Below are 25,401 nucleotides of genomic sequence, written 5' to 3'. Positions count from 1 at the left end.
ATGGCAGTCACAATTTGTCTTATTCGTCACTTCTAAGACTGCCCTTATGATTTCGTGTGGTATTAATAAGATGTTGCATCATTGACGCATTAAACCTGCCTTGCTTAAACAACGAAACTGAAATGGCAACCCCCTGAGGAGTTTCTGTGCCTTCCACCTGCCTTTGATCCTGCGAACTTGAAGGAGCAATGACAGGAAGGATGAGTCCTACAGAGCACCTCAACTGATACAGCTTCCCACCGACATTCTTATTCTTCCTCTCCACCTCCGTGCTCCTAGAATTCTTCTCTCCCTAAGTTATGTCGTCGGGTCGATATCACTAGTTCATCAGCCATCTGTCGACGTAGTGAGACAGCTTTAGTACCGTCTTCCCAGGGGGACTGTAGGCTGGACACATTCATCATTTCATATAGTGTTCTTCGCACCCATTCTCTTTGGTCCCAGAGCTTGCTTTGCTCTTCTTTTGCATCTTCAGTTACTAAACCACCCACGACACACTCGCTAGCACATCCCTTTCGCATTCTTCCACCGTCACTATTCTACGTTAGATCTTTGCCGGACCCGAGCTCATCGTTGGAACATGGGTCGATACCGCCGATTTCGATTTACGTCAAGAGCAACTGATTCCTGTCTCAACCCTCGGGATTCTGGATACCAGTCCAACGACACATCTGAAGACTTTCCATGGGACATCGAAACCGAGACACCTCCGAGGCGCAAACGGCATTTGGAGCCCTCCGACTATCACCTTTACTTGGACGGCTCTGGAGCAGAGGACAACAGAGACTCAGATGATGAGGAGAAGACTCTTCCACCACTGCCAAGCAAGTCACGTCCAGAGGTGAACTCTTCGCCCAGGGATCTCCCTAACCCATCTCTTGTAACGCCAATCAAGCGAGGACGGGACTCAGCAAGCTCGCCGCAATATGTCACCGGCTCTGTCAGGACTGCAGATCGATATGTACCCCATCGTGACCCAGAGACCCCTCCATCGGAGAGGCTACGGGTTACCAAGGAGGTAGAAGCATTGTCCCCTACCGAAAGACTGCTGAGGCACCAAAGCGCTGCACCAGACCCTTTCCAAAGACCTCAGCAGCAAGCCATATCTTTGGCGTCTAGCTTTCGTTCTATATCTGGTGCATCATTTGGTCGTGAGTGACAAGGTGCCCCTAAACCGCCATTATTCTAACCTAAACAGTTCCCTCGGTATTGTCAGTGAATCCCCGAAATCAAAATCAAAGACCAGCAAGCAGTGGTGTTATCTGGACCGTTGGTGGCTTAGCTCCTCCATCCCCTGGGACTGCTGTGGACGACGGCCGTGGCCACTATCTTCGGAGTGGCTCAAACGCTCGAATGATTACTACCAACTTTGCCACTGCTCGTATCAAGAAGAAAGAGGACCTTGAGCGATATGAAGGTATCCTTGCCGCCGCTTTACAAATAAATCAAGCTTCAAGGGTCCTGGACTTTACGCACATTACCTCTCCAAGTTGGAAGCGGGAACAAAAGAGCCAGGCATCACCACTGGAATCGAAGACGTACTGGAATGGGACCAAGTGGGTGAGTCCCGAAAAAGCTTCAGGTAAGACATGTTTCTATGAAGCGTGGGTTTACAAAGCTTATTATTTTTGTTCCACGTGCAGTCTCGCGGCCGGTGGAATGTAATCTGCCGACGACAGCATACAGAGTTCTTGACGCACCAGGACTTCAAGACGACTACTACAACTCGATACTAGCATTCTCACCAACATGTGATGCTCTAGCTGTCGGATTGGCCAGCTCAGTGTACATATGGTCAGAAAAGCTCGGTGCGTCACTCTTCGAGTATGCTCCACACAAAGGCTGCGTGACTTCTCTCTCCTTTTCTTCTACTCCAGGCGGCAAAGTTATTCTCGCAGTTGGTCGCTCTGGTGGCCATCTTTACCTCCGATCACTCTTTGAGACACTTCCACGACATCAAGCCAGACAAGCAACCTCAGTCACCTGTGTTTGCTAGAGACCGACGGTGACAATGAGACCATCCAAGAATCCCTACACTAGGGGCGGCTTAGTGCAGACTGAAGACCTTGTCGTAGGCGATATGCAAGGCAACATTCTCTATTACACTGTAGAATGGCCAGAATCTTGGGAGGTGGAAAGAAGCGGGTGGGCAGGCACCATGACGCTGGTGGCCAACATTGCTGTCCATACTCAGCAGATTTGTGCTCTCGTCTGGGCGCCCAACGGCCGGGACTTCATATCAGGAAGCAACGACAACACGGCATGCTACTTTGAGATTCAGCGAATGTTGCGAAGACGTACCAGAAAATCTCGCACTTCATCCGCAGATCTAGTTATCGAAAGTAGAGGGCCAACGGATCACTCTTCGGATAAGGATATTCGTTCCCAAGAGCAAGCTATCAGTCGAGATGGCTGGCTCAACGATACCTTGGAATCGTTGCTTTATGGCACACAAGTAGAACAGGAGCCGACGAAAGTGGATGCCCAAGGAAACAGCACACAGCTGGTTAGAGCGCCCGAAGACAAAATCATAAAATTTATCCCCGGGTCAGAAAAACACTGCTAGAGGCACGGTGCCGCAGTCAAGGCAATTTCATTTTGCCCCTGGCAGAACAATCTCATCGCAACGGGCGGAGGGTCAAGCGACAAGTGCATTCACTTCTGGCACGCCACAACAGGCGTGCCATTGGCAACCATCGCCGTGTCGGCGCAGGTCACATCGTTGATTTGGTCAAAGACGCGGCCCGAAATAGCGGCAACATTTGGTTTTGCAACGCCAGATCATCCCTATCGTATTGCCGTCTTCAGCTGGCCGTCATGTAAGCAGGTTGGAGCTATCGCGTGGGAAAATGGGCCGCGAGCTCTGCATGCCATTGCCTACCCTGGAGTACCCAGCGATGTACGGAGAGGAAGTCGGACGTGGAAAGAAGGAGTCATCGTCGTGGCCACAAGCGACGAGAACATCCGATTCCACGAAATATGGCAGGGAGAGCCGAGGAGAACGATGGGTGGTGTTGGCATGTTGGGTTACAGCGATATTCTTGAAGGGCTTGACGGCATTGATAAAGAGGGGGGTGTCATTCGCTAGCGCTCATGAAGAGTTATAAGCGCAGAAGGTCAGAGTAGAATCATAGACAGAATGCTACGATATATCTCCTACATTGCTCGAAGTGGTGATTGGTGTGAGTGTTGGATAGCATGGAGCCAGCCGAGTAGCTGGTGAAAGGTTTCCTGCACTGCGAGCAAACTCTTTCTGTGTGTAAGTCTACCTCTCCTCCTTCGCTCAGTTCGTCTTGGTAGTCCGTGACGAGACACGGCGCAAGCTGAAGACCGGTCAGTCAAGCCAAAGCCAACGTCAAGGCGAGAAGGTCGGTTAACATAACCATGGCCACGCCACGGCTGAAACAGAATCTCAGTTTTAAGCTCGGTTTTGAGAGGTGAGGACAGCGAGCTCATTGCAACTCAGAAGTAGGACATAGTCTATTGCAACTTGGGCTCCATCTTCATGTTGCATGAGGCATGTCCAAAATAGGCAGCACGGATCCCAGAACGACGCATCCGAAGTTGACAGACGGAAAAGAGCTGGGAGCTAGGATATGTCTGAGAGACTAGAGTGAGAGCAAGTTCCATGCCTCCCGTTTAGCGTGGCCAACCCGCTGGATGGTCTACCCCAGGGCCCAGGCTCCCCCCCTAGTTTAGCCCACCCAGTCCCCTGTAAGGGAACCGCAGCCGCTGCCTGTATCGTAAACGTAATCCACCTTGCTGGGCACATCCTCCACATGGCCTCTTAGCGCTTGGTGTCTCACCCGGTCGGGCGCATGAACACCGCCAAACCCCGAATCTTCAACCTTCCGGTCTATCCACGTTTCTTTGTGTTATTCGTCGTCCAGATTGAACCACTATATCGTTGAGTTACCAGGTCGCAGATTCTGCATCCAATTGGTACGCAAGTCGCTAGACAACAATTCGTTTCTATCCGCTTCAAAAAGAGAGACCTGGTCACCATGTCCAACTTGAACCAGCTCTACCTCCTTGCCGACCACATCAAGCTCTCCCTCCTCGAGCGCCAGCGCGCCCAGTCCCTGGACCTCGATGCAGACACGCAAGACGGCCACATTTCACGCTCGCTGGATCAGTTCCGCGATGGTTTGGAGTCTCTAGACTCTGAGGCCAAGCGTCTCCAGGACGCTGGCGATGAGAGGTGAGTTTCTTGCTCCTTTCTTTAAGACCTTCCCTCCCCATATCTTCAAAACGCCGTGCGACGTCATGTCGGACCTCCCCCAGCCTCAACGTCTAGAGGTATCGACCACCCCCACAAAGAAACAAACATGCTGACAGCTAGGATTGGCAGTGCCGCACAAAACATCACCGACTCCCTTCCCGCCCTGCAGAAGCAGTTCTCGGACCTCACTTCCCAATTCCACGGTTTCTCCAACCCATCTACTTCGACGACCACCACTACCCCGAACGACCCGTCGCTCTCTCCCGACTTTTCGGCAGCGCAGTCTACCAAGCCCCTTAAAGGCTCTCTTCGCGGCCTCCCTGGCTCTGCCGCCGGGGGTAACAAAACAGTCCGCTTCACTGACTCCCCTGCCCCAGCAGGCGAGGATCCCAATGCTGCAGCCCTCTTTGGCGAAGGCCGCTACCGCGATGACCCAACCGACACGGCGGGATACCGCGACCAGGCCGAGGGGCTGGATAATCAGCAGCTGCACGCATACCACACGCAAATTATGCGCGACCAAGACGACCACTTGGACCGGTTGGGCGAGTCTATCGGACGCCAGCGGGAGCTGAGCATGCAGATCGGTGATGAGCTTGATTCACACGTTGCTATGCTTGACGAGGTCGACGACGTGGTCGATCGTCACCAAGGGAGGTTGGACCGCGCGCGCAGGCAACTGGGTCGGGTTGCTCGGGATGCTGGGGAGAGCAAGCAAATGATTGCGATCATCGTGCTCATTATTATTCTGATTTTGTTGATTGCTATTCTGAAATGAGCGAGGAGAGGAGGTTAGAAGCGCAACGAATTTATCTTACTCGTCCCCCTTGGAAAGGGAATGTACGATGTATCCCGGTCATCACCGAAGTTTCTAGTTAGGGGGCGCATAGCATGGTTTGGCGTTCAGGAGTTTCTTCTGTAGGATCTCTGGTACTCGGCCTCAAGCCGAAGAGTTCAATGGCCGTTTTAAGGATTTCAAGTGTTGGTTCGCTGTAGATACCGCAACTTGGCAGTCGAAAAGAAAGCATTCGTTCATGACCGACAGGCTGAGGTTCATTTGTCGCAACGGTCTGTAACATGGGGACACTGCGACTGTCTTTAGATACCCACCATCGCAAGAGTTAGTGTGCTGTTCTCATATGCTCATTGCTGAGAGAAAACGTGTATCTTTTATGAATTGCAATTGCTCCTGCCAAACCCCAACAGATGGGGCCGAGCTCCATCACAGCCACCAACGGTCTATTAGTCTAGTTGGTTAGGACGTCGGATTCTGATTCAAACCCAGATTTTCCGTAAGCCCAGGTTCGAATCCTGGATGGACCTACTCTTTTACTTTTGCAAGCATTTGGAGATTAATCAGTTTTATTTTTGCTCTTATCGTTAACTGTAGTTAACTGAGTATGACTAGGCTAGGTAGAACTCATATACGTCGGGTGTTTAAAGCACCCTTGTTTCTCAGCTAATAAATAAATGTAGATGATGTAAAATAGTAACATGGAACATAATGTAATTTTACTATCATCAAAGCTAGACAGCAGTAGAACACAGCCTTGTCTTGCAGTAATCAGTTTGGTCAGATCGGCAACGCTGACATCTCCCAAGACTCCTTTGTGCCCCTGCAAACCTGGTGATTTGTCACAATCATGTCATTGGACATCACGCGGTTGTAGGTGAGCGGACTAACCTCACCACCCTTCAAAGTCATTCTCCCGCTTCAAAATTTCTCTGCAGAATCACCGGTTTGCGTTGCGAAGTATAGCCACATCGCAATGATCTGAGGTGATTGTAAAAGTCATTAGCTGGCAGTGAATTGTGTTTGCCAGACATCTTTGGTTCACGCATCTCGCCATGAATCGTCGTCACCCTTATGAATCCACGTATCATTAAATAGCACATTGATCTCTTTTTCCGCTATGGGAGGAACACCTCTACTCCGTAGACATAAACCATACTCTGGCCACTCGTAAAATGCGCTTCCCCACGCCTTCGCTATCGGGCTTCGATGCCATCCTCAACCAGCCACAAGAAACAACTTGGGATCGTCTGTTTTCATCGCCCCTCACGACCATCGCGAGGATACTCTACAATTTCTTCCCTGTATCTTTCCCCATACCTCCGTACACCAACAACAGCGACGAAGCTGTGACGGTGGTCTGCGTCTCCGACACGCATAACACCCAACCACACTTACCACCCGGCGATATCCTAGTTCACGCAGGCGACCTCACGGCGTCGGGTACTAGGGTAGAGTTGCAGGAGACATTGAATTGGCTGAACAGACAGCCCCATCGGCACAAGGTCGTGATAGCAGGGAACCACGACCTCTGCCTCGACGGCAACCTCCAGGACACCCGAGAAGATGGTGACGAGGAGCCGGACTGGGGGGATGTAATCTACCTAGACCGCACCTCCGTCACGCTCAAAATCCCAATATCGTCCCTCGACAAGCCCCGTACCAGAGAAATCCGCGTCTACGGCAGCCCATGCACACCCCAACACGGCAACTGGGCGTTCCAATACCCACGTTCATCACCCTCAGATCCCTGGGCTGGCTCTGTCCCCGAAGGAACGGATATCTTGGTGACGCATGCCCCGCCAAAGGGACATATGGATGATCCGCGGGGCCACTGGGGCTGTGAGCTTTTGCTAAAGGAAGTGTGGCGCGTGAGGCCAAGGTTGCATGTCTTCGGGCACGTTCATTGCGGACACGGGGTCGAGGTGGTACCGTTTGATGAGTTGCAGAGCGCGTATGAAGATGTGGTATTTGAAGAGGCGAAAGCTGTTGCTGCTGGTGGGAGTGGAGGGCTGAAGGCGTTGGCGCGGGTTGTGAAGGCTTGGGTTGGCGTTTGGTGGAGGGGCGGGAGGAGGGGGAAGGGGCAGACGATACTTGTTAATGCTGCTAGTATTGGGGGCATCAGGGATCGGTTAATTAGGGAGGCTGTTGTTGTTAGGATATAGATATCGGGTAGCCGGATGGGTTAGAGTTGTAGTCCTGATTACGACAGAGCTTTATAGATAGACAAGTAAATAGTAATAGTTTAAGATGAAGGAGAGAAACAGACTATAGTAAAGCCGCGTTTCAAATGATGTTAAAAAAGCACTCGAGATGTTTAAGATCTAATAAACAATTACCCACATCTTTATAAGAAAGCTAAGTTCGAGTAATACAGATGACTTTCTGAACTTGGGAATACACGACTGTAACCCTTAGACAACGGAACAGACGACGACAGCGACGGGGATGGAGACCGATTAGGCTGATGGTAGCGGAATTTCAAAATAGTCAGAGATTTGTTATATACTCTTACTACAACTGCCAGACCCAGGCGATGATCGCGACTGTTCGGCGGCCGCCATTGTCGCTTGGGAAGTTTAGAATTGATTTGTTGACTGCGTTTTGATGCCTATAAATGAAGGCTTCCAGTAGCTCGAACGGGTAGGAAAGAATTATTCATGCTCCTTCTTAATTTGTTTATATAATTGGGCAAGAGCCATCTTTGATAAATAGCAGACGCCTTAACGTCGCAATGTTGTATTGATACTTCGCCATGCTCATTAAGATTCTCACAGCGTAGTTGACGCTTTGGATCCCATACCTTCTCGTTTAACTCGACAAGTACACTGGCGAAAGATAAATAACAACTCCTCATGCGATATGCCAGACTGGTGCATCTGAACCCCAGATAGCCAAGACGCTTGTCAATCTAGCCGCACCCTTGGCATATCTATTCACCCCACGCTGGTTCCAATCAGTTGCCCGACACCCTTTTTCGCTGATCAAGTTAAGGATTTGCTAGGGACTTCGAAAGTGGGAGAGTAAAGCAATTGGCATCTTGCACGTCTACAGACCCGGCTTTACAACTAACAAAAGGTGCACGGGGAGATGAACGAAGGTGTCAAAAGAAGAAATACTCAACTGATTAGCATGAACTATGACGTTGCTGAGATCGAGGACACTATTTGTGAGGTTTTGTGCGTTAGCCATCAGAGCAGGCAAAAGATACAGGGACCACATTGGATTCATCGTAAAAAAAACAAGTGCCGGCGCAAGCAGCTTCTCAATCGTAACCCAGCACCTAGGCCTCATCACAACTGACCGTGTCACAACAAGCATTATACCCGAAAGCGTCTTGAACTGGATCTATTCCGACCCGACCTAACATGCATACGAATACATTCTCCGGGCCTCAATCCCTAACCCAGACCCGTCCGGATGCAATCTATCCAACCCCAAAGCCCGAATTAAACTCCAAGTCGCGACTCTGTGTGTGTTTCATGCGCCCGTCCTGTTTTAATGTTACGTGTTTCTGCTTCGAAGCCCCAACAGACTAATTCAACCTGGATTTTTTAAAAAAAAAACAATCATAAGCAAAGCCGAGCGATACAATATGACGGACGCCCCCTTTACAACCCATCTTTCATGCTCGTACCGGCCTTGCTCTGCTCCTCAGCAGCGCCCTTGGTCCGTTCTTGCAACGTCTTGGGGTCGGCCTTCTCGGAGCGGTCTGCCTTGACGGCTTCTTCACTGTCAGAGGCAAGCTCAGGCTTCCAGTGACCCTTGCCCTGCTTCTGCTTGGAGAGGGAGTCTTGCTTGTGTCTCTCGTGGATCGTCTCGTCGGCATCTGGTATGGTTAGCCAACTGATTCTTTATCTCTAGCTCATCAATTGGAGTGATGATGCAAAATGCGGTAGGTCAAGAAGGTTGCTCTTCAAGTAGAAAGACAAATAATGTATTATTTTAGGGTGGTAGTGAACGGGTGGGGTAGCTAGCTTCGTCATCATGAAGCTTGACGAGCTCTGTTCACAATTGCCGAGGAAGTGGTTGAGCAGGAAAAAATAAAAACAAAAAACAAGAAATAAACTCACGTCCAGCAGTCTCCTTCAAGCCAACCATTCTCGACGTCGAGATGCTGAATCCACGGCCGAGGAGGGAGGTCTGGCGTCCGACAACAAAGGCGCCGCGCGCGATGGGGGTGGAAGAGAGGACGATGCGGGAAGCCATGTTTGCTGTGATGTAGGTCTTTGCTTCTGTACTTGCAGGCTTAATTCCGTTTCAATGCAACAATTCAGAGAGATGAAAGATCAATTGGATGATTGGCGGTAGAAGAATAATGGAAATAAACAGGTGAGGGAGATATTTAAAAGGGGAATGTGACGATGATGCTCGAGTTTGGAAAGAGCCGAATCGCCTACATCAAGTCGCTCGTTTACCATGGCGTGACGTCACTATCATTGCAGCTGCTTGTGCCGAAAGTGGTGGTGAGTGACATATTCAGAACCGAGCTCCTGCTTTCTCCCTATCCCCGGTACCAGCAGTAGCACTAGCACCACAGCACCACAGCACCACAGCACCACAGCACCACAGCACCACAACAGCAGGTGCAGCTCTCCCAAGGTAGCATTTTCCGGGAATGAACCTGGACGGATGCGGTGATTTTGTGGGCTCGGCATTCTTTTTTACCATTTAATGGCAGTGGAGTTTGGCCAACTGCCATCGAGCAATTTACAAGCGGCCCTAGACCGTGCAGTATCAGATGCTGCCAGCTGTCAGCAAAGCAGAGACGTCAGCCCCTCCAACCTTGCGTGTCTTCAGCTACAGAGAGTGGGGCGCTTTCTTCAGCTGAATCGTCATCATATCACGTGATACCAGTTTCCCCCCATCCCCTATGCACAGACACAGGCAATGCTCACCGGAAAGCCCACTCGCCTCATCATTCTTTTGGCCCCTTGACCACCCGTCCGGCCCCTGTTGGTAGCTCGGAGGAATGAGGCCAAAGGGAGCATGCAGGCCGGCCGCCCGATGGCCAATCTGTCTCACCCCGGCGGCTATCTCATTAGAGGGGGACGAGTCGAATATGAAGGGTAGTACGAAGTTGAAGGTAGGGATGGATAATGGAAGAGAGACCCTTAACATCTGTCTGCACTCCCCAACGTTGGAAGGTTCGCCCGCTGGTCTGGTCGCTCCAATGCTACCCCTCATTCTACCTGCTCAACTCAGCCCCTCCAGAGCACTACTCTACCATATGGGAAAAAGGGGTTGAAGCATCGACCACTAGATAGTTAAACGTATTATAGCTGCATACCTTGCATTGCATCAACAAGTGTCAGATTTCAGGGGCAAGATAATAAGCGCGGGGCCGTGGGGGAATCCTCATCTCAGCGATGCTCTGTCTGTACCACTGCATGCGGCAGGGGGATGCGGGCCTGACCAACGGAGGCCCTTGGTCAGCGAACGTTGTGATGTGATGTCCGTGGACAGATCGACTCTTTCAAGTCTGTTCGCTGTTCGTCGTTCTAGATCATTATCGTAATCGTTCACTATGCACAACTAAATTCACAATTGGAACACCGATTTTGAGATGAACGTATCGTATATTGCATTGCGCCTTGCTGGCTTCGCGCCACAAGATCGGACAACTCAGGTCCGATCTCCTTGAACACCTTTCACGTCTTGAGCATTTCCTTTACAACCACCCAAAAGAGGTATCCCTTTCTCCGACCCAGTAAACCACAAGAGCCATTTATCGTGTCATACCGCTGCTCCCAGAAACAACATACAGCTGCTCCGAATATGCTCGCGAAAGTGCTCCCCAGACAAGGTGAGATTTCACCACCCAACATTCCCCAGTAGTCCCCGAGATGCCGAACCCGTTGTAATAAGAAGCCCGTCCCAGGAACACCAAGTAATAGTAAGAATGGTCCATCTTCGAATAATGAAATAATGAGAGAAGAGGCACAAGAAAGCAAACGGTACTGCCCGACCCTTCGACAAAAAGAAGGGGAAACCGCCAGCAGACCACCCGAACCAAAATCATGACCAACTCCACCTTTCCCAAAGGTATTTCCCGGACCCCATTTCCAAGCTTTGGAGATTTACCGCAAAACAATAGCAACGCATGTCTTTGCCCGCCACCACCCATTTGATATTTCCCAATGTTTGAGCCCATAACAGAAACACCCGTTGCCCCCGCTCCGAATAAGTTGCTGTAAAAAGACACTCATTCTATATGTCGAGATATTCTTTTTCGGAATGACTTCGTGACCCGTCGAGCACCATGATGAGCAACAGAATTTTTTTTTTGAATCATCTTGGAAAATCAAAAGTCGTCCCGCTGTCCGTGAAAAAAAGATGCCGAGAATTAATTATATCCGAGAACTCCGCCGAGGTGCGATAAAGCACCGATGCAATGTCGTGAAAATGCAAAACCACCCGTGTGGCAACGCCATTCGTGCAAAGTCCAGCCTCATCTTACGAGGTAGGAACACCGAAATGATTTTTGTCGATTTTTTTATAGTCGAAGGATCCCAAAAGGAAAATGGTATCGATAACTTCTCGAGTCGCGCCAGTAGAAAGCCTCAAAGGGGAATTTGTCGGTTTAAACAGGGGGGTATGTCGAGTCAGGTTGTTTATACAGGAGTGTCGTTTAAAGCCGACAGGACCAGACCACACCAGCAGCCTAGTCAGAGCCTTGAGCTACCCGGCTCGCAAAAGAAAAATCATCGATGCCATTATTTTTTTGTTCGGTGCCCGCCAAGATGATCAGCTAAAAATGCCGAATGAGTAAAGTAATTTTACACATCAGCTTGCATCGGCGCAGACGACAGGGAGCGCCAACCCCGGCCCTCTATCACGAGAGCGGGATGCGACTCCCTTACCACCTGCGGCCCATACCCTGCTGCATCCTGGCGGGGGAAACCGAAGGCGGCGGGCTAGACATGGTGATGCCCGTGGCAGGGTTGACAATGGGGATGGCGTTGCGGGCGCGGGTAGCGGAAGGCTGGTGGAGCTTCATGCTCTGCTGGTAGGCGGGAGGAATGAAGGCAGGAGAGGAAGAGTTGAGAGAAAATCCGGGAGCGACAGTCTGGGGCTGCTGCGTCGGCGACGACTCCGGAGAGTTGCTTGCCAGCGAAGAGCGTTCAGAAGCGCTGTGGATCGAGTTCATCTGCAATCATCGACCGTAATTAGTCACCGGATCAGGAGACTTTCAGATCCATGTCTCTGAGTCACTTACGTCGCTGTCAGTCAACAGACCAGGGCAGAACTCCATGTCGTCTTCCAGATCGAACGAGCGACCAGCCTCGAACTTGGAACGGAAAGCATTGATGGAAGCGGACTCGGTCAACTCCTTCATGCTGCGAACACCACGGAACTGCTTGTGGGCGTTCTGGGAGACGGAGAGCCTGGGCTGCCTGCGATTCCGGCCGCCATGGTGGTTGTGAGAAGCGCCAGGGACGGCGGGGGTAGGATGCGCGTGCTGGTTGAATTGGTAGTATGAAGACATTATCTATGAATCTGACAGGGCGTGCAGCGGAATCGTAGAGATGTCGTTGTTGGTGGTTGGAGTAGGTGTGCCGTTTTGTTGGTTGGGAGGCGCAGAGTGCTTGTGTGGTGTGTGGCGGAAGTGCGGTAGTCTTATGTGGGTGAGCCGAGCTTTGCGGTATTATTGTAGTATGAAACACAAAACAATGAAACCTGCCGAGTCGACGACGTTGTGCGAGGAAGAAGAGTATATGTTGAGTCGGATGGTGAGATAATAAGTCGTGGTATAAAGCAATGCTTAATTCTGTTTGATTGTTGGAGGATGGAGTAGTTGGTTGTGTGCGTTTGAAAAAAAGGTACGTCTGGATGAGGGGGGAGAAAGATGTTGAAAAGTATCGGTTGGAAGGAATCCGGAGAAAGCGATGGTTTTGTTGGATCGAGCAGGTGGTGGGAAGGGGTGGGAAGAGGTGGAAAGGTGAGCGGGCAGGCGAGCGGAGCGAGGAGGGCATGGAGGGCAAGGAGAGGAAGGCATGGGGGGCGGTGGCCGACCCACTAAGCCCAATGGGAGATGATCAGTGGACAGTGCAATATGAAAGAACACTGTAGTCCCACTACTTGACGCCATATGTGAGTTCGCCACCCCGTTTTAATTGGGTGGTAGATCTTGCGCTAGAGCAGTCCAGGACTAGTGTCGCTTAAGGCGCTGGTGTAAATTTGGGGCGTGGCGCCGGCTGCCGTCAACCCTACCAGTGCGGCGGACAGTATTGGTGGGGCGTGGGCAGGCTCTGGCTGTATTTGGATGAAGGATGGAGCCTTGAACGGTGAATGCGAAGCAGGAAGCAGCGACAACATTGTGTGCAGGTGTGGTGCAAAGGCAGGGAAGTAGGAGAGATCAAGCCGGGAAGAACCACGTACGTACCTCACCGTCCTTCGTACCTACCTTACCCACCATAAACCCAGCAGGTTGAGAAGCGTATCCGTACCGCACATACACACACACACACACACAGGCAGTAAGTGCTACTAGACACTGGGTGCCTGGCAGTGGTGTGCCAGCCCAGCATCAGGACCCTCTTCAGGCACTCTCAGGTCGTAACATCGATGCAGGGCAAGCTGAGGCGTGGCATGCAGGTACTGCGTCTGCGAGGTGCAGGCGCACTGTGGGCCTGCTGTTGTTCTTCACAGTGTTGTTGTGAGAAGTATTGTTATGAACTAGCATGAGCCCAAAACCCCCCCAGGTCTTGTCGCCCGCCTGTCGCTTGTCATTGTTTACACACCACACACACATACACGTTTGCGGCCAGCGAGAAATTGGCTGCCCACACCTGTCATTCCAGAACCCCAGTGTGGGCAACCACGATGGGGAATCAAATCAGCACAGAGCGAGGTGGTAATGTGCGGTACGAGACAGCGAGAGGAGCGCGGTAAAATGAGAGACAGGGCGCTGAGGGCGCAGCGCCTCTTTTTTTGGGGGGTGAGAGAGAGAGAAGGATGGAGGGCTCCTCTCCTCTCCTCTGGTACTGCTTGTCTCGCTTCTCTTCCCACCGTCCGGCGTCAAATCCCACCATCGGCCGGTTCTGGTACTGGCCTTGTCGTTGTCGGTGCGCTCCTTTGCTCCCGCGTTGGAACTGCTTCTCCCTGCCACTGTGCTGATTGTTGATGACTGTCTCAGTGTCTTGTTGCCTATTCTTACTATCTCTTCCCCGTCTTTCTCATAATCCATCCCACCCACTCATGCCATTTTTGTGAACCTTCGACAGCCCATCGAGATGTCTCTCCTTTGTGATCAACTGACCATGCGCCTTTTGCTCTCGGCCCCGTGGGTGGTCCGACCAACGGATGTCTTGCTCTCTCGTCCAGTCTTCGCTGTTCTGTGTCGGGGTCTAAATTCTTTCTTCTTTTCCATCCCTCTGGGGGCCACGACGGATACAGAGCGTGAGAGCCCAGCGGGAAAGAGGGAGAGAGCCAGGACCATTAAGGCACCCTGAGCCACACACTCTCCGACCTCGTCCGGAATCCAGGGGAGACGCTAAAGAACCCCGGGAGGGGCTTTGTTATTGTTCCCATGTTGGTCCGTCTGCTCCATGTTCGGCAAACTTGTTCGATGCTTTGGCTTTGGCTTTTCGGACACTTCGTGTGCAGTAAAGTGCAGTAGGACCGCCGCGCACATTCGTTCTCGAACTCGAGATCAGAGTCCAAACTTCCGTCAACGGGGCCAGCATAGGGGGGCATTAACCGGTGTAGTCTGATGTTCGGAAACACGAGAGGCCCGGTCTAGTGTTTCCCATTCGAAAGCTGGTTGGAGTCTCTTCTGGGCCCTCATACTCGGCTGGCTTCAAGTCGTCCGCCCACAGTGTATGCCGATCCAGTTGAAACCCTTCCCGACCCTCTCTCGCCTGGGTAGCCCCGGTCCGTCGAATCTCAACCTTTGGGGACAAGGGGGGAGAAAAAGGCAGGCTGACTGACTGATGATGGGAACAAAACAGTGATTGCCCAGGCGGACGAGCCATACTGTGTGCAGTGAGCTGTGGGCAGATGGCACAGCTGGGACAGGACAGGAGACTGCGGTAGGTGCTCCAACCTACCCTGTAGTGTGTGTATTATGAGGATGCATCTGGAACAGCGTAGCGGTAAAGAGGCAGGTAGCGTAGAATGCCAGCCACGGCCACCACCCGAACGTGCCCATGGACACTGTCCACCCTCGCACCTCGCTCACACTGGGACCCTCATCGGGTACGTACACATATGTGCCCTGTCTGTACCACTGCTGCAGGTGGTTAGAGGCCAGGGGGGTGCTGCATATCGAACAGCGAGGCAGTGGCCCAAGGAGAGGCTGCAAGCCATTGACATCCAGGTACTGGGTGGAGATCGGGTTGCCGCTATGACTGGCTGCTGGACCCTAGTCGCACTTGCCAGAGGGAAGAAGAACAAATCTTGAGAGAGATGACCTGGCCCGTGGATGGCCAATAGCCTGGATTCGGAAACGTGGCGGCTGGCACGCTTCAAGCGACAATGCCCCGGTCCACGACTGGCTGCCGCCTGCGGACCTCATCCCTTAGGCATCAAAACCCTCACAGTGCGCGCTTGCCACCTGCACCCCACCCGACGAGGAAACCGCCGTCGACATTGGACATTGACACACCCGTAATCAGAGAGAGAAATGGGTACGTACCTGATCTTATCAACCTATCGCCTTGTGGGAGCCTTCTGGGATCTAGCCACAAACCTGCCGGTACTAACAGTGGAGCAGCTGTTGAAATGTCACTCTGCTGGTCACACACACTCTCTCTCTCACACGCACACACTCTTTTCTCGTCTGGCCATCTCACTCACTCTTTCTCAACTCACTCATCATTCACGCAGATCTCACCTGAGGTTTGTCGCCCCGCTATCGTCACTCGTACATCCGACTGGTGCCTCCCCCCTCCCTTCCCCCCTCTCTCTCACCCCAGCATCACTCGTCAGTGGCCAACTGATGAACATGCGATGATGGAAGTCCCAGACCTGTTTATCGATCCATGTCTTCCACTCCCCATTCTCGGCATCCATCACGGACGGCCAAGCAACGGTTGAATGCAGCTGCCGATCGATGCGATTACACTGTGATAAGCGTACGCAGTGGGGAGAAACAAAAAGAGACAGAGTTAGCCTCGACATGTGTTGCCTCACACACACACACATCAACTCAATGTTCCATTGTTCAGCAGCTTCCCGGCCCGTGACACTAACGCCCTTCTAGACCTAGAGGAGAGTCCCAATCCAAATACTAGTACACACACAGCCTGGGATTGCTGTGGTACCCGTTCTTTCCATTGCATCGAGCTTAAGCTGCATGAAGGCGGACGGGCCTCCTGGGCGACCACGCCAGCCGCCACCCGGGGCGGACCTGGCACCGCTGTCTCTCTCGCTGTCTCCCACTGTGGCACAGCATATCTCTCTCCCTGTCGCTTCCCCCGTCGATGGGCTGTGAAGCCTTCCTTGCCCCTGTTGTGGAGGCAATCTGCCAAGGTTAATCGGGCAGGGCAGCACGGCTGGGGCATGAAGATGGGAAACCATCTTGAGACAGCTGACGATGCCTTCGTGATCTCTACAGTGGAGCTGAGAGAGGGGTTTGGGGATTCCAGGTGACGAAAGGGGGCGACATTCTCATTTCTCTCCCTATCTGTCGGGTCGTCTTGTCACCCCACGCACGGCGGTCGCCTTTTGCCGCCGTCACAGTCACCGTCTCACCCTGCTGTCTCTGCTTTACCCCCATCCTCCCCTCAATCTATTGTCTACACCTGTTGTTCGGCGTCAGTGTCGGTGTTGGTACACAAATGGGACACGTCCATGCGACGTAACGAGTGTCTGGTTCCGTTCCCCCACCGTTTCTGGGCCATTCGCCAATGGCTCGGTTTCTGGCTTCCGGGACGGCGGGAGGCTGGTGCTTTTTTTTTTTTGGTGGCACAGCCGGTGCGGGTGCTACGGTCCTTGCCAGTTACTGAGAGGCAGACGGTCGGTTTTCCCCAGGGGCCCAAAGGCTCCTGGATTCTGACTCCTCGTGCCTGGGTAGGCGAAGGACCCTTCCAGCAGATAGGTATGGTTGACGGGCTCCATTCAGGGCAGTCCGGGGCTTCCTTTCCCTAATCAGGCAGGATTGACACTTCGTCCACGTCTTCGAAGGAGCGGAGCCGTTCGCCTTTCACAGCCAGCCAATGCCTGCAGCAGGGCAAGACCAACAGGTCCAGCTCTTTCTTCTGGCAGGGTCTGGACGCCAGGAAAAGAAAGTTGGTGGTGTGGGGTTTTTGCACCATTGAGTTCAACCGTCGCTGTCATACAGTTCACAATGTGCTGGAACAGGCACCCAATCCCATTTCGCAGCCCTACACCTAAATGTTCAAGCTTGGCTTGGAAGGAAGAACACACGATGAAAACGTCGAGTAACCTTCTTTTGTTTCCAGCCTCTTGGGGAGGTCCCAGCCTTCTAGCTCCATCAACCGTGCCCTTCGGCCACCCACCACTACTACCATTCAAACTTCCGCTACTTGCAGTACAACGCCCGCGTGAAACTACCAGAGTACCGTGTGCGGGCGGGCGGACACCAACATGCTTGTGTGTGCCTAGGCGGTGGCAGTTGTGCGGGAATCGCTGTCATCGTGGTCTTCAGTGAGGTAAGACGAGACAGGGCAGGCTCACCCCCACGACAAAGATCTCATGGATCAGTGTCTTCTCGTCGTCTGGTCCGGAGAACGGACTCGGAGTATTGTCTACCCATTGACACTGCATCAGAGCCCAGAAGTGGGGAGCGGGATAGTCAGAGAGTTGTGGGTGGGAGACAGCCACATGTGTTGCCGGCGAGCCAACAAGATCACTGGAGCTTTGGGAGATCTACCGTCCACTTCACTGCCACACCGCCATTTTAGCATCAAGGTTGGACCAGACTCGATCAAGACCCGCGAGATTTTGTGCATCGCCAGCTGCGGCGGACGGGGATTTATTTCGCTTGGTGGGTTGTCTCACCACAATCTGACCCCGGGTTCCTAATGTCTATGCTCTGCCGTCTGTCTCCCCGGTGGGGGAAAAGCTTCGGCCTCTGCCGCACCGTTCTCGCCGTTGCCCCCTCCCTTCGAATCGAGTTCAAGACATCAAGCTCCAGCTGTCGTGGAGGAGCCACAGTGTGGTACTAGACTGGCTGACAGACAAAGGGCTTGTTACTAGGCAGCTGGGTGCAGCTGCCGGGGAAGCAGATGCCGAAGAGAGTTTGAGTGCTGGGCGAGGAAGAAGCAAAGAAACAAGGGAATGCGTACGATTCATTCGGCGCCGCCAGCCAGCCGACCAGCCCAGCCCGGCGACGCATCTGGCATGCCGGCAGCAAGCAAGCACTGGTGCATGTGGCAGCCATGCTATGCAGTGCCACACCTCCCAGTCCCCCCCCAGTGTGCCAGTACAGATGGTGGGGCAACCTGCCAACTGCACAGTGCTCGCTTGGCGGTCTGGTTTGATTTGCTTGCGTGCTGGCGGGTGCATGTACTTGTAGTAGTTTGTAAAGAGGTACCAGGTCTGCCATGGCGGCAGCGGCAGAATGTCTGGCTGTCCGACTGGCAGTGGCTGGGTTGGGGTTCTGTCATCAACCCCCTCATCCGCCTCCATCCGATGCATCCATGTCCAGCGGAAGCGCAGTGCAGCGCAGTGCGCCGCTGCAGCAGTTCGGGAGCGGTGTCGCCTAGGTTCGCATCTTTGGCGATGCGTGATGCTATTTCGGAATTCGACAGATTTGCTGCGCTTGCAAGCGTGAGTTTGTTTTGGATTTTCTTTACATCTACCGCGCCGCGCATAGCCTCTCCAGCCGAAAGCAGATCTGGAGGCTTGCATCGTCCGAGTCCCGTACGGGCAGAGTCCTTTTCGTACGAGTGAGAGAGACAGCAGCCTGCAAGGGGTAAAGGGACCTGGACGACGTCACACCTCTCGGAGGGGCACGGGATGCGATGCCTTTGAGCGGCGACGCCGACCAGTCTAGGAAGAAGCCGTTCGTCTTCTAGATTGCGGGTTTTCCCTCCCTCCCTTGTTTACAAACGCATGATCTGTTTTTCTTTTCTTATTGAGGGTTCGGTAATATCGAGTTCATCTAGTAATGTTGGGGTCTTCGTGGTAGACGCAGCCCAGTGTGACTGACTGGGTCTGCTGGTCTGGTTTTGGGAGGGAAATGAAATTGCCCGTCCTCTGCCGAGGTTGGGGACCCCGTACCTCCGTGCGGCGACGGGACCCGACCTACCGCACCGGCGCAACCGCACATTTGACGTTCCATGTCGTAAATTCGTGAATATTCCCGCAACCGCCAGCCTTGTACATCCCAGTACGTAGCCTTACAGAGCATTGCATACGCACCGCTGCGTCTGCGCAGGAGGCCAAGGCAGGCACTTTTAAAACCAAGAGAAACAAAATATGCAAGACAAATTCCTTGAGACGCACCTCCCGCACCTGGGCATCGGCCTAGCCGCCTTCGCGGCCCTAGCAACCTCGTCGTACCTTCTTCTCGGGCCGACGACGACGGTAACACCGTCACCGGGGAAAGATAGACGCAAGACGGTGAAATCCCCGAAATGGACTGTCTTGCCGACCTTGTCGACGTTGGGCCGGGACGAGCTGCCGTACCCACCCGACATACTTCCCGGCGCGAGGGATGTTGCAACGCCGTACGGCAACCTGAGAGTATATGAGTGGGGACCGGATGACGGAGAGAGAGTGCTACTGTTGCACGGTATCGGGACGCCTGGTCTTGCGCTGGAGGGTACGGCGATTGAGTTTGTGAATAGGGGTTGGAGGGTTATGACCTTCGGTGAGTGCTTCTCGATTGGATGAGTGAGTTGTCACTCACTCACTCACCCACCCATACAACTTCAAATGATCTCAACACGACTAACGAAAAACGCAGACTTCTTCGGCAGGGGTTACTCGGACGCACCCGCAGACCTACCATACGATTCCCGCCTCTACGCAACACAAATCCTCCTCGCGCTGGCATCCTCACCCCTCCGAGGCTGGACAGGCAACGACGCATTCCACCTGCTCGGCTACTCCCTAGGCGGCGCCGTCGCGGCATCGTTCGCCTCGTCGCACCCTCACCTCATCCGTTCGCTCACGCTCGTCGCTCCGGGCGGGCTAGTTCGCTCCGCGGCGCACGTAGGCTGGCGCAGCAGGCTCCTGTACAACTCGTCCGTCCTCCCTGAATTCTTTAGACGATGGGTCGTCACTCGACGGCTTACACCGGCTGGCCCGACCAAGACCGGCGACGTTCCTGAGAAAGAGACTGTGGACGACGGCGTGGACGTGGAGTGGGACGACATCCGTCTTGTGGGGGGCGCGAGAATCGGCGATGTCGTGGCGTGGCAGATTTCGAATCACCCTGGTTATGTGAGGAGTTACATGTCCACCATCCGCAATGCGCCGATCTACGATCGGGGCGGGGAGGAGTGGAGCGTATTGTCGGAGGTGTTGGAGGCGAGGAGGGAAGGCAAGGAGCCCGGGCTGCGGAAGGGTCGCGTGCTGTTTGTGCTTGGCGAGAGGGATGAGATTGTTGTTCCTGGGGAGACGGTATGGGATGCGAGGAGGGTGCTGGGGGAGGACGCGGTTGAGGTGTTGGTTTTGAAGGCCGGGCATGAGGTTGGTGTCACGAGGGGGAGGGATATCGTTGGGGGTGTGATTGGCGCTTGGGAGAGGGAGTAGGGTGACTGAGCTGTGTTGGGTGTTTGATTGCCGGGGTGAGGATGTGAAAAGTTGCAGAGTTGGAGATGCTTTAGAAACCTACTAGTAGACCACCTTAGACATAGATTCTGCGGCGTGGTTAAAGCGAGACTCATACATTCGATTGGAATGCGGGCCTAGACAGCGTGGTTGCCCAAGAAAGCCTCGCAATGTGTCGGGTGTCTCGGTTGTGAGATCCGGCTTGTCTCATCCGGCCGGAACGGGTCGCCTGAGAGATCTAGTCGCCTGGGAACTGGGACGAGTACAGAGCCGCATGGGGGGATTAAGTGATGAGTTATGGCGCGGCTCGGTATGCGGGACTGTCCATCTAGCAGATATATCTCACTTTAGATAGTCTCAAATTGGCTAGGTAACTTTCTTGTTGCCTCGTTAGTTCTCACCTGTTGACACTTGTCTCAAGTCGATTTATAGTTCAGAGTGGTGGGTTAGTGCTGCTGGGTGGATGACGGAGGCCAGGCGAAGATATGTTAAGTCTGATGTTTGAAAGATGATGTGAGCAATGAGTCGTATGACACCGCGGTGAATCATCGACGGCGGTACTCAACATTCCATTACTTTCCAGGTATGAAGATGTTTGGGAATATGAGGCTGGTATTCAGAGGTCCCCAAGCGCCGATACTATTGGGTTTTGCGAAATCATAGTACCGTTTCTGATCTCATGCCCGGTTTGATGAGGTGTTGTTTTTACTTTGAACCTGGACGACGCTCAAGTCTACGGCCATCGCAGGAGTAAGCTATATCTGGGACCGAAGGCCACTCTTGTGGGACCACACCATTTCCTTTTAACCCGGAGTTGCACCGTCACCTTCCTTTTGTGCCCGATTAAAGTATGGGCTAGATGTAATTCTATTAGGACCTGTTACTGCCGAGGCGATACAGATTTGCTGTCATAGTATCGATATTGGCAGCATCAAACTTGCATATGGCCCTTATGAGTACTCTGAAACTTCACAAGAGCTTTCAATAAAGCTTTCTGATTATTTTCCATACATGATGAACTTGTTCGAGTTGCAAACAAAACGTTAGGCAAGGGCGCGTGAAGTGTTGGCCATCTTGTTGATGATCAGAGTTGGAGACAGGATACACTTACACTCGAATGCTATAAAGCAGGCAGCAACAACACTGTTAACCAAAACATACTACTGAATAGGATGTCTCGGCATCTGAGCTATCCTCTTATTAACTTTCGACCGGCATTCATATGCGGACATCATGTCCTGTGATGGGTCCAAGAAACGGGCCCTGAGGCTTAGCACAAGTTTAACGCAACCTTAAATTTACCACACCTCACAGCTTAACGGGGCTACGTTGAATTTGTTCACAAACTGTCCAACAGATTCAGAATGTGGCTAACAAGGCACTAGTATTTATCAAAATGTATCGAGCTTCCCGTATATTCACTTGTACGGCCACCAACTCCTGCCCCGGGTGAGTTCGCCCTAGAGTGAGCTGAGCTTAAGAAGAGCCTCTTAAATAAAGATCCTGAAGACCGCAATGGCTATTCTGAGAGATGGCTTAATACTTCAGGAGCTTCCTTATCCAGCAGCTAAAATGCCAAAAATACATGCAACACCGGGCATTCGCCGGTCGTCACCGACCCGACTACTACTCCGGCCCTCACTGGTTTATCGATGGGAGAGCGGACGGGATCCCGAGTTCTCCAGTGGGTATGGTCGCATGTGAGAGTCGTGTTCAAAAGTGTGACCATAATACCTGTAGTGGTGCTGGTAGATGTTCAACCTCCAATAAGCCCCTGAGTAAACAGCTGGGGCTGATGGGTGTGGATGAGGACATGAGCAACCGAGGATGGAGGACACCCTACTTTGTGGCGGTCGTTGTCTACACTATTATTGCGTTGTCGAGAGTTACAAAATTGAGGAGAATGCTTCGTGTAAAGCTAGGGGCTTCGAGTCGTCCTGCGGAACCAGTCCCGCCCGCGCTATGTCAAGCAGGGCGGCCTGTGATTAACATTAACAGAATCCTTCAAAATAGACAGGAAATCACTTAATAAGAGACCGGTCCCTGCTATCTAGTTTTGTGTGAGGGTTTTGTCTGACCATGGGTCATCATTTAACTAGCACAAGTCCAAGGACTTCCAACATGACCCAGATTTTGTCACTCAAAGGAAAACTTTTGGCCGAGAAGATTCACGAAAAAAAGCCGAGCGAATATTTGTCTTTATTGTTCATTTCTCATTGGCTCATGGATATCGTTGTCGCAATTTTAACAGGACTCCTTTCAGCGAGGGATAGAGCGCCCTCTGTTACAACGAGGACATACTTGTTGTTCACAAGCCCGCGACAGCACCCCTGAATCGGAAGCGGCGCTCATCATTGCCCGAGATCAGCAATGCATGACTCTGACACTACTGTGAGCCCGTCCATTTTTGGTTATAGGTGCAGAACAGCCAGCTCTGTTTACGCGGCCAAGCTCAATGATCGGCTCAAGGCTGACGTCCAATGACATATCGCCCAAGGTTTGGCATGGCAGCGTAGTCTTCGGCAATGCATAAATCAAACCTAGTGTTAACCATGCAGCATATCCGGTAGCTTGGTGAAGTTCCCTAGGTTTGGTGCTCCTGATGATTGGGGAAAATCCTCTAGACACTTCTTGGCTGCCGATACAAGACGATGTGATATATCGCCTTTACAGAAATGGGGGAACATCTGCTACGTTTGTCGCCGCCAAAGGCTGTTTAATACTGTTAAATAAATGCCAGCATTGCTGGGGAGTGCTGGGGAGCTGAGCAGGCTGAAGCCTTTTCATTTCACTTGTCGAGCCCTCGGGCCTTGACGAAGCGGTTGATCTGCTCCCGGGTGAGCTTGTCGTTGTACTGCTCATGACATTCATAGAATGAAATAAGCTCCTGTGTACAATCAACCATGGCAGCAATATCCACGTTGCTTTCCGCCAGCCAGGCGCCGTAACGCTGGACCCGGCCGAACCTAGCTTCCGGTTGCTTCTCCTTATCGGCGGGATTCGGTGTGCCTGGGGTTGGAGGCAGTCCTGGGGCTCTACCTTGGGCCTGAGCTAGCGCCGCACTCGCGGCAGCAATGCCGGCCGCCGTCGGCTGCGTTGACCCCGACATACTAGAGGACGGCCTAAGAACCAGCACAAGCAGGATGGCCGTCAACGCAATGGTGTGAGGCGGATGTAACAAGGGCAAGTCCGTCATGTAATGGTCGTTGATGATGGACCAACCCAGCGCAACATCCTCTTGGGTCAGATTCAGCTCCTGCTGGTAATTGGTGAGGGTACGATATGGTTGGTACACAATGAGCTGGGAGCTCATTTCGGATATCATAAAGAACTCGCACTCGCCGAGCTTGGACGTATCGAGACCTAGGAAGTCGGGCCACAGCGAACGAGCCTCGCTGACGATCAACCGGATATGCTGGGGACATTCCTCCATCTTGCAGGCCAGATAAAGAGCGGTCGCTACAACAAGGTAAGGGTTCGTTCGGCGGATCTCGACCTTGGTATAAAAGCGCTTGATGTAGACTTGAGCAGTGGCCATGGCTTGCTGGCGGACGACCATGCGCTTGCCGAGGCGGTTAACCTCTGTATATGCGTAGGTTAGCAGATCAGCATCGGAGGTAGAAACTCAGTAGTACAAACGCTGGTTGAAGTAAATCCCCAGGTGCCGCTGCTGCGGGAGGGGAAACATTTGAACGAGATCGGCATTATCGTCTTCAAGCTTCTGTCGCACTGCGTGGAGGTCTTCCTTAGAGAACAACCAGAAGCGACGCTGGGTCGACTCCCAGTAATTGGCAGCCATGACGACCTAAGAAGGAGTTTCAACGAAGGCCTAGGTCATTGTTCGTGTCGGAGTATCTGCCCAGAGTCGGCCGTGAGTAAAGTGTTGGAGCGGAGGAAGGAGCGCGGCGTGAGGTCGAAACAAGTGGCTAGAGGCTGGTGAGGTAAAGGGTTGTGGCTGGTGCTATCGATCTGTCTGCTATTCAGTCGGATTACCCGCGCCGCCCGATAACGATAAGACGGAACAATACCGGGCAGACAAGGAAAAAGGAATCCACTATTCAGAAAGCTCCAGAGCACTAGAAGCTCGGGAAAGACTGCTAATTGGTGGCTGCTGATTGCCTCGCTTGTCTCGCTTGTGGGCCCCCAGCGTCCCCATGTTGCCGAGCTTTTGACGCTGTGGCTTCGGCGCGAACCACTTGCGGCAGGCGGGTTCTACTTTTTCTTGGTCGACGCACCTCACGATCCATCCTACGTCAGTCCTTGTGACTTGCAGCATGCAAGTGTTGCGACAACACCTTTTCCGTCCCGCCATGTCTTTATGAGACAAAATATTCATACCGAATCCCGCCATAAACGTTAACGAGCCCTGTCGCCCATGAATACCGCGTCGAAACCGAAGCCCCGACTCTACTGCCCTGCATCCTGATGCCGCCGCCGCCATGGGGGTAACAGAATGGGTTACCGAGCTCGAGATGGGCGTGGAGGAGTCACAGAACCAGCGTGATAAGCGTGTGGAGGACCTCTGGAGGCAATTGGACGTTCAGGGTACTGGACACCTGGACTTCAAGGGCTTGCAGAAGGGTCTGAACAGGATCGATCACCGTTAGCATCATTCCTTGTCCGGCGATCCCGCGGTTGGTACTGATGTTGCTCTGCAGCCATGAAGAATGCGGAAGATATGTTGAAGAGAATCATGACC

At 52.7% G+C, this 25,401-nt stretch overlaps 8 protein-coding genes across 8 annotated transcripts, besides 1 other annotated feature; 5 read left to right on the top strand and 3 right to left on the bottom strand.

Annotated features, from left to right (window-relative positions):
- Positions 1-580: 580 nt before the first annotated feature.
- CTRU02_203368 (WD domain-containing protein) lies at positions 581-1,996 on the top strand (the record flags this gene model as incomplete). The annotated part of the gene is made up of 3 exons (XM_070204196.1): positions 581-1,151; positions 1,199-1,582; positions 1,644-1,996. 3 exons carry the CDS (start codon positions 581-583, stop codon positions 1,994-1,996), a joined length of 1,308 nt encoding a protein of 435 aa, XP_070061959.1.
- A 162-nt stretch (positions 1,997-2,158) lies between these two features.
- Positions 2,159-3,088, top strand: CTRU02_203367 (meiosis-specific apc c activator protein ama1; the record flags this gene model as incomplete). The annotated part of the gene is made up of 2 exons (XM_070204195.1): positions 2,159-2,506; positions 2,567-3,088. 2 exons carry the CDS (start codon positions 2,159-2,161, stop codon positions 3,086-3,088), a joined length of 870 nt encoding a protein of 289 aa, XP_070061958.1.
- Positions 3,089-4,004: 916 nt separating this feature from the next.
- On the top strand, positions 4,005-5,000 carry CTRU02_203366 (SNARE domain-containing protein; the record flags this gene model as incomplete). The annotated part of the gene is made up of 2 exons (XM_036723993.2): positions 4,005-4,201; positions 4,352-5,000. The coding sequence occupies 2 exons, from the start codon at positions 4,005-4,007 to the stop codon at positions 4,998-5,000; spliced, it is 846 nt and encodes a 281-aa protein (XP_036584107.2).
- A 1,190-nt stretch (positions 5,001-6,190) lies between these two features.
- CTRU02_203365 (phosphoric ester) lies at positions 6,191-7,180 on the top strand (the record flags this gene model as incomplete). The annotated part of the gene is made up of 1 exon (XM_036723992.1): positions 6,191-7,180. One exon carries the CDS (start codon positions 6,191-6,193, stop codon positions 7,178-7,180), a length of 990 nt encoding a protein of 329 aa, XP_036584106.1.
- Positions 7,181-8,626: 1,446 nt separating this feature from the next.
- CTRU02_203364 (uncharacterized protein) lies at positions 8,627-9,224 on the bottom strand (the record flags this gene model as incomplete). The annotated part of the gene is made up of 2 exons (XM_036723991.1): positions 8,627-8,844; positions 9,089-9,224. 2 exons carry the CDS (start codon positions 9,222-9,224, stop codon positions 8,627-8,629), a joined length of 354 nt encoding a protein of 117 aa, XP_036584105.1.
- Positions 9,225-11,874: 2,650 nt separating this feature from the next.
- CTRU02_203363 (uncharacterized protein) lies at positions 11,875-12,504 on the bottom strand (the record flags this gene model as incomplete). Its single annotated transcript, XM_036723990.1, has 2 exons — positions 11,875-12,165; positions 12,235-12,504. The coding sequence occupies 2 exons, from the start codon at positions 12,502-12,504 to the stop codon at positions 11,875-11,877; spliced, it is 561 nt and encodes a 186-aa protein (XP_036584104.1).
- Positions 12,505-19,403: 6,899 nt separating this feature from the next.
- On the top strand, positions 19,404-20,684 carry CTRU02_203362 (Lipase 1-like protein 1; the record flags this gene model as incomplete). The annotated part of the gene is made up of 2 exons (XM_036723989.1): positions 19,404-19,797; positions 19,894-20,684. 2 exons carry the CDS (start codon positions 19,404-19,406, stop codon positions 20,682-20,684), a joined length of 1,185 nt encoding a protein of 394 aa, XP_036584103.1.
- A 1,603-nt stretch (positions 20,685-22,287) lies between these two features.
- Positions 22,288-22,731: a sequence feature (Protein overlapping with rRNA (CTRU02_203361, KAL0940598.1) was converted to a misc_feature.).
- A 759-nt stretch (positions 22,732-23,490) lies between these two features.
- On the bottom strand, positions 23,491-24,501 carry CTRU02_203360 (RNA polymerase II holoenzyme cyclin-like subunit; the record flags this gene model as incomplete). The annotated part of the gene is made up of 2 exons (XM_036723988.1): positions 23,491-24,284; positions 24,342-24,501. The coding sequence occupies 2 exons, from the start codon at positions 24,499-24,501 to the stop codon at positions 23,491-23,493; spliced, it is 954 nt and encodes a 317-aa protein (XP_036584102.1).
- Positions 24,502-25,401: the final 900 nt, after the last annotated feature.

This window comes from Colletotrichum truncatum, assembly GCF_014235925.2.
Source record: "Colletotrichum truncatum strain CMES1059 chromosome Unknown Contig_0002, whole genome shotgun sequence".
Classification (NCBI taxonomy): domain Eukaryota; kingdom Fungi; phylum Ascomycota; class Sordariomycetes; order Glomerellales; family Glomerellaceae; genus Colletotrichum; species Colletotrichum truncatum.
This window is presented reverse-complemented; position numbering and strand designations above follow the sequence as displayed.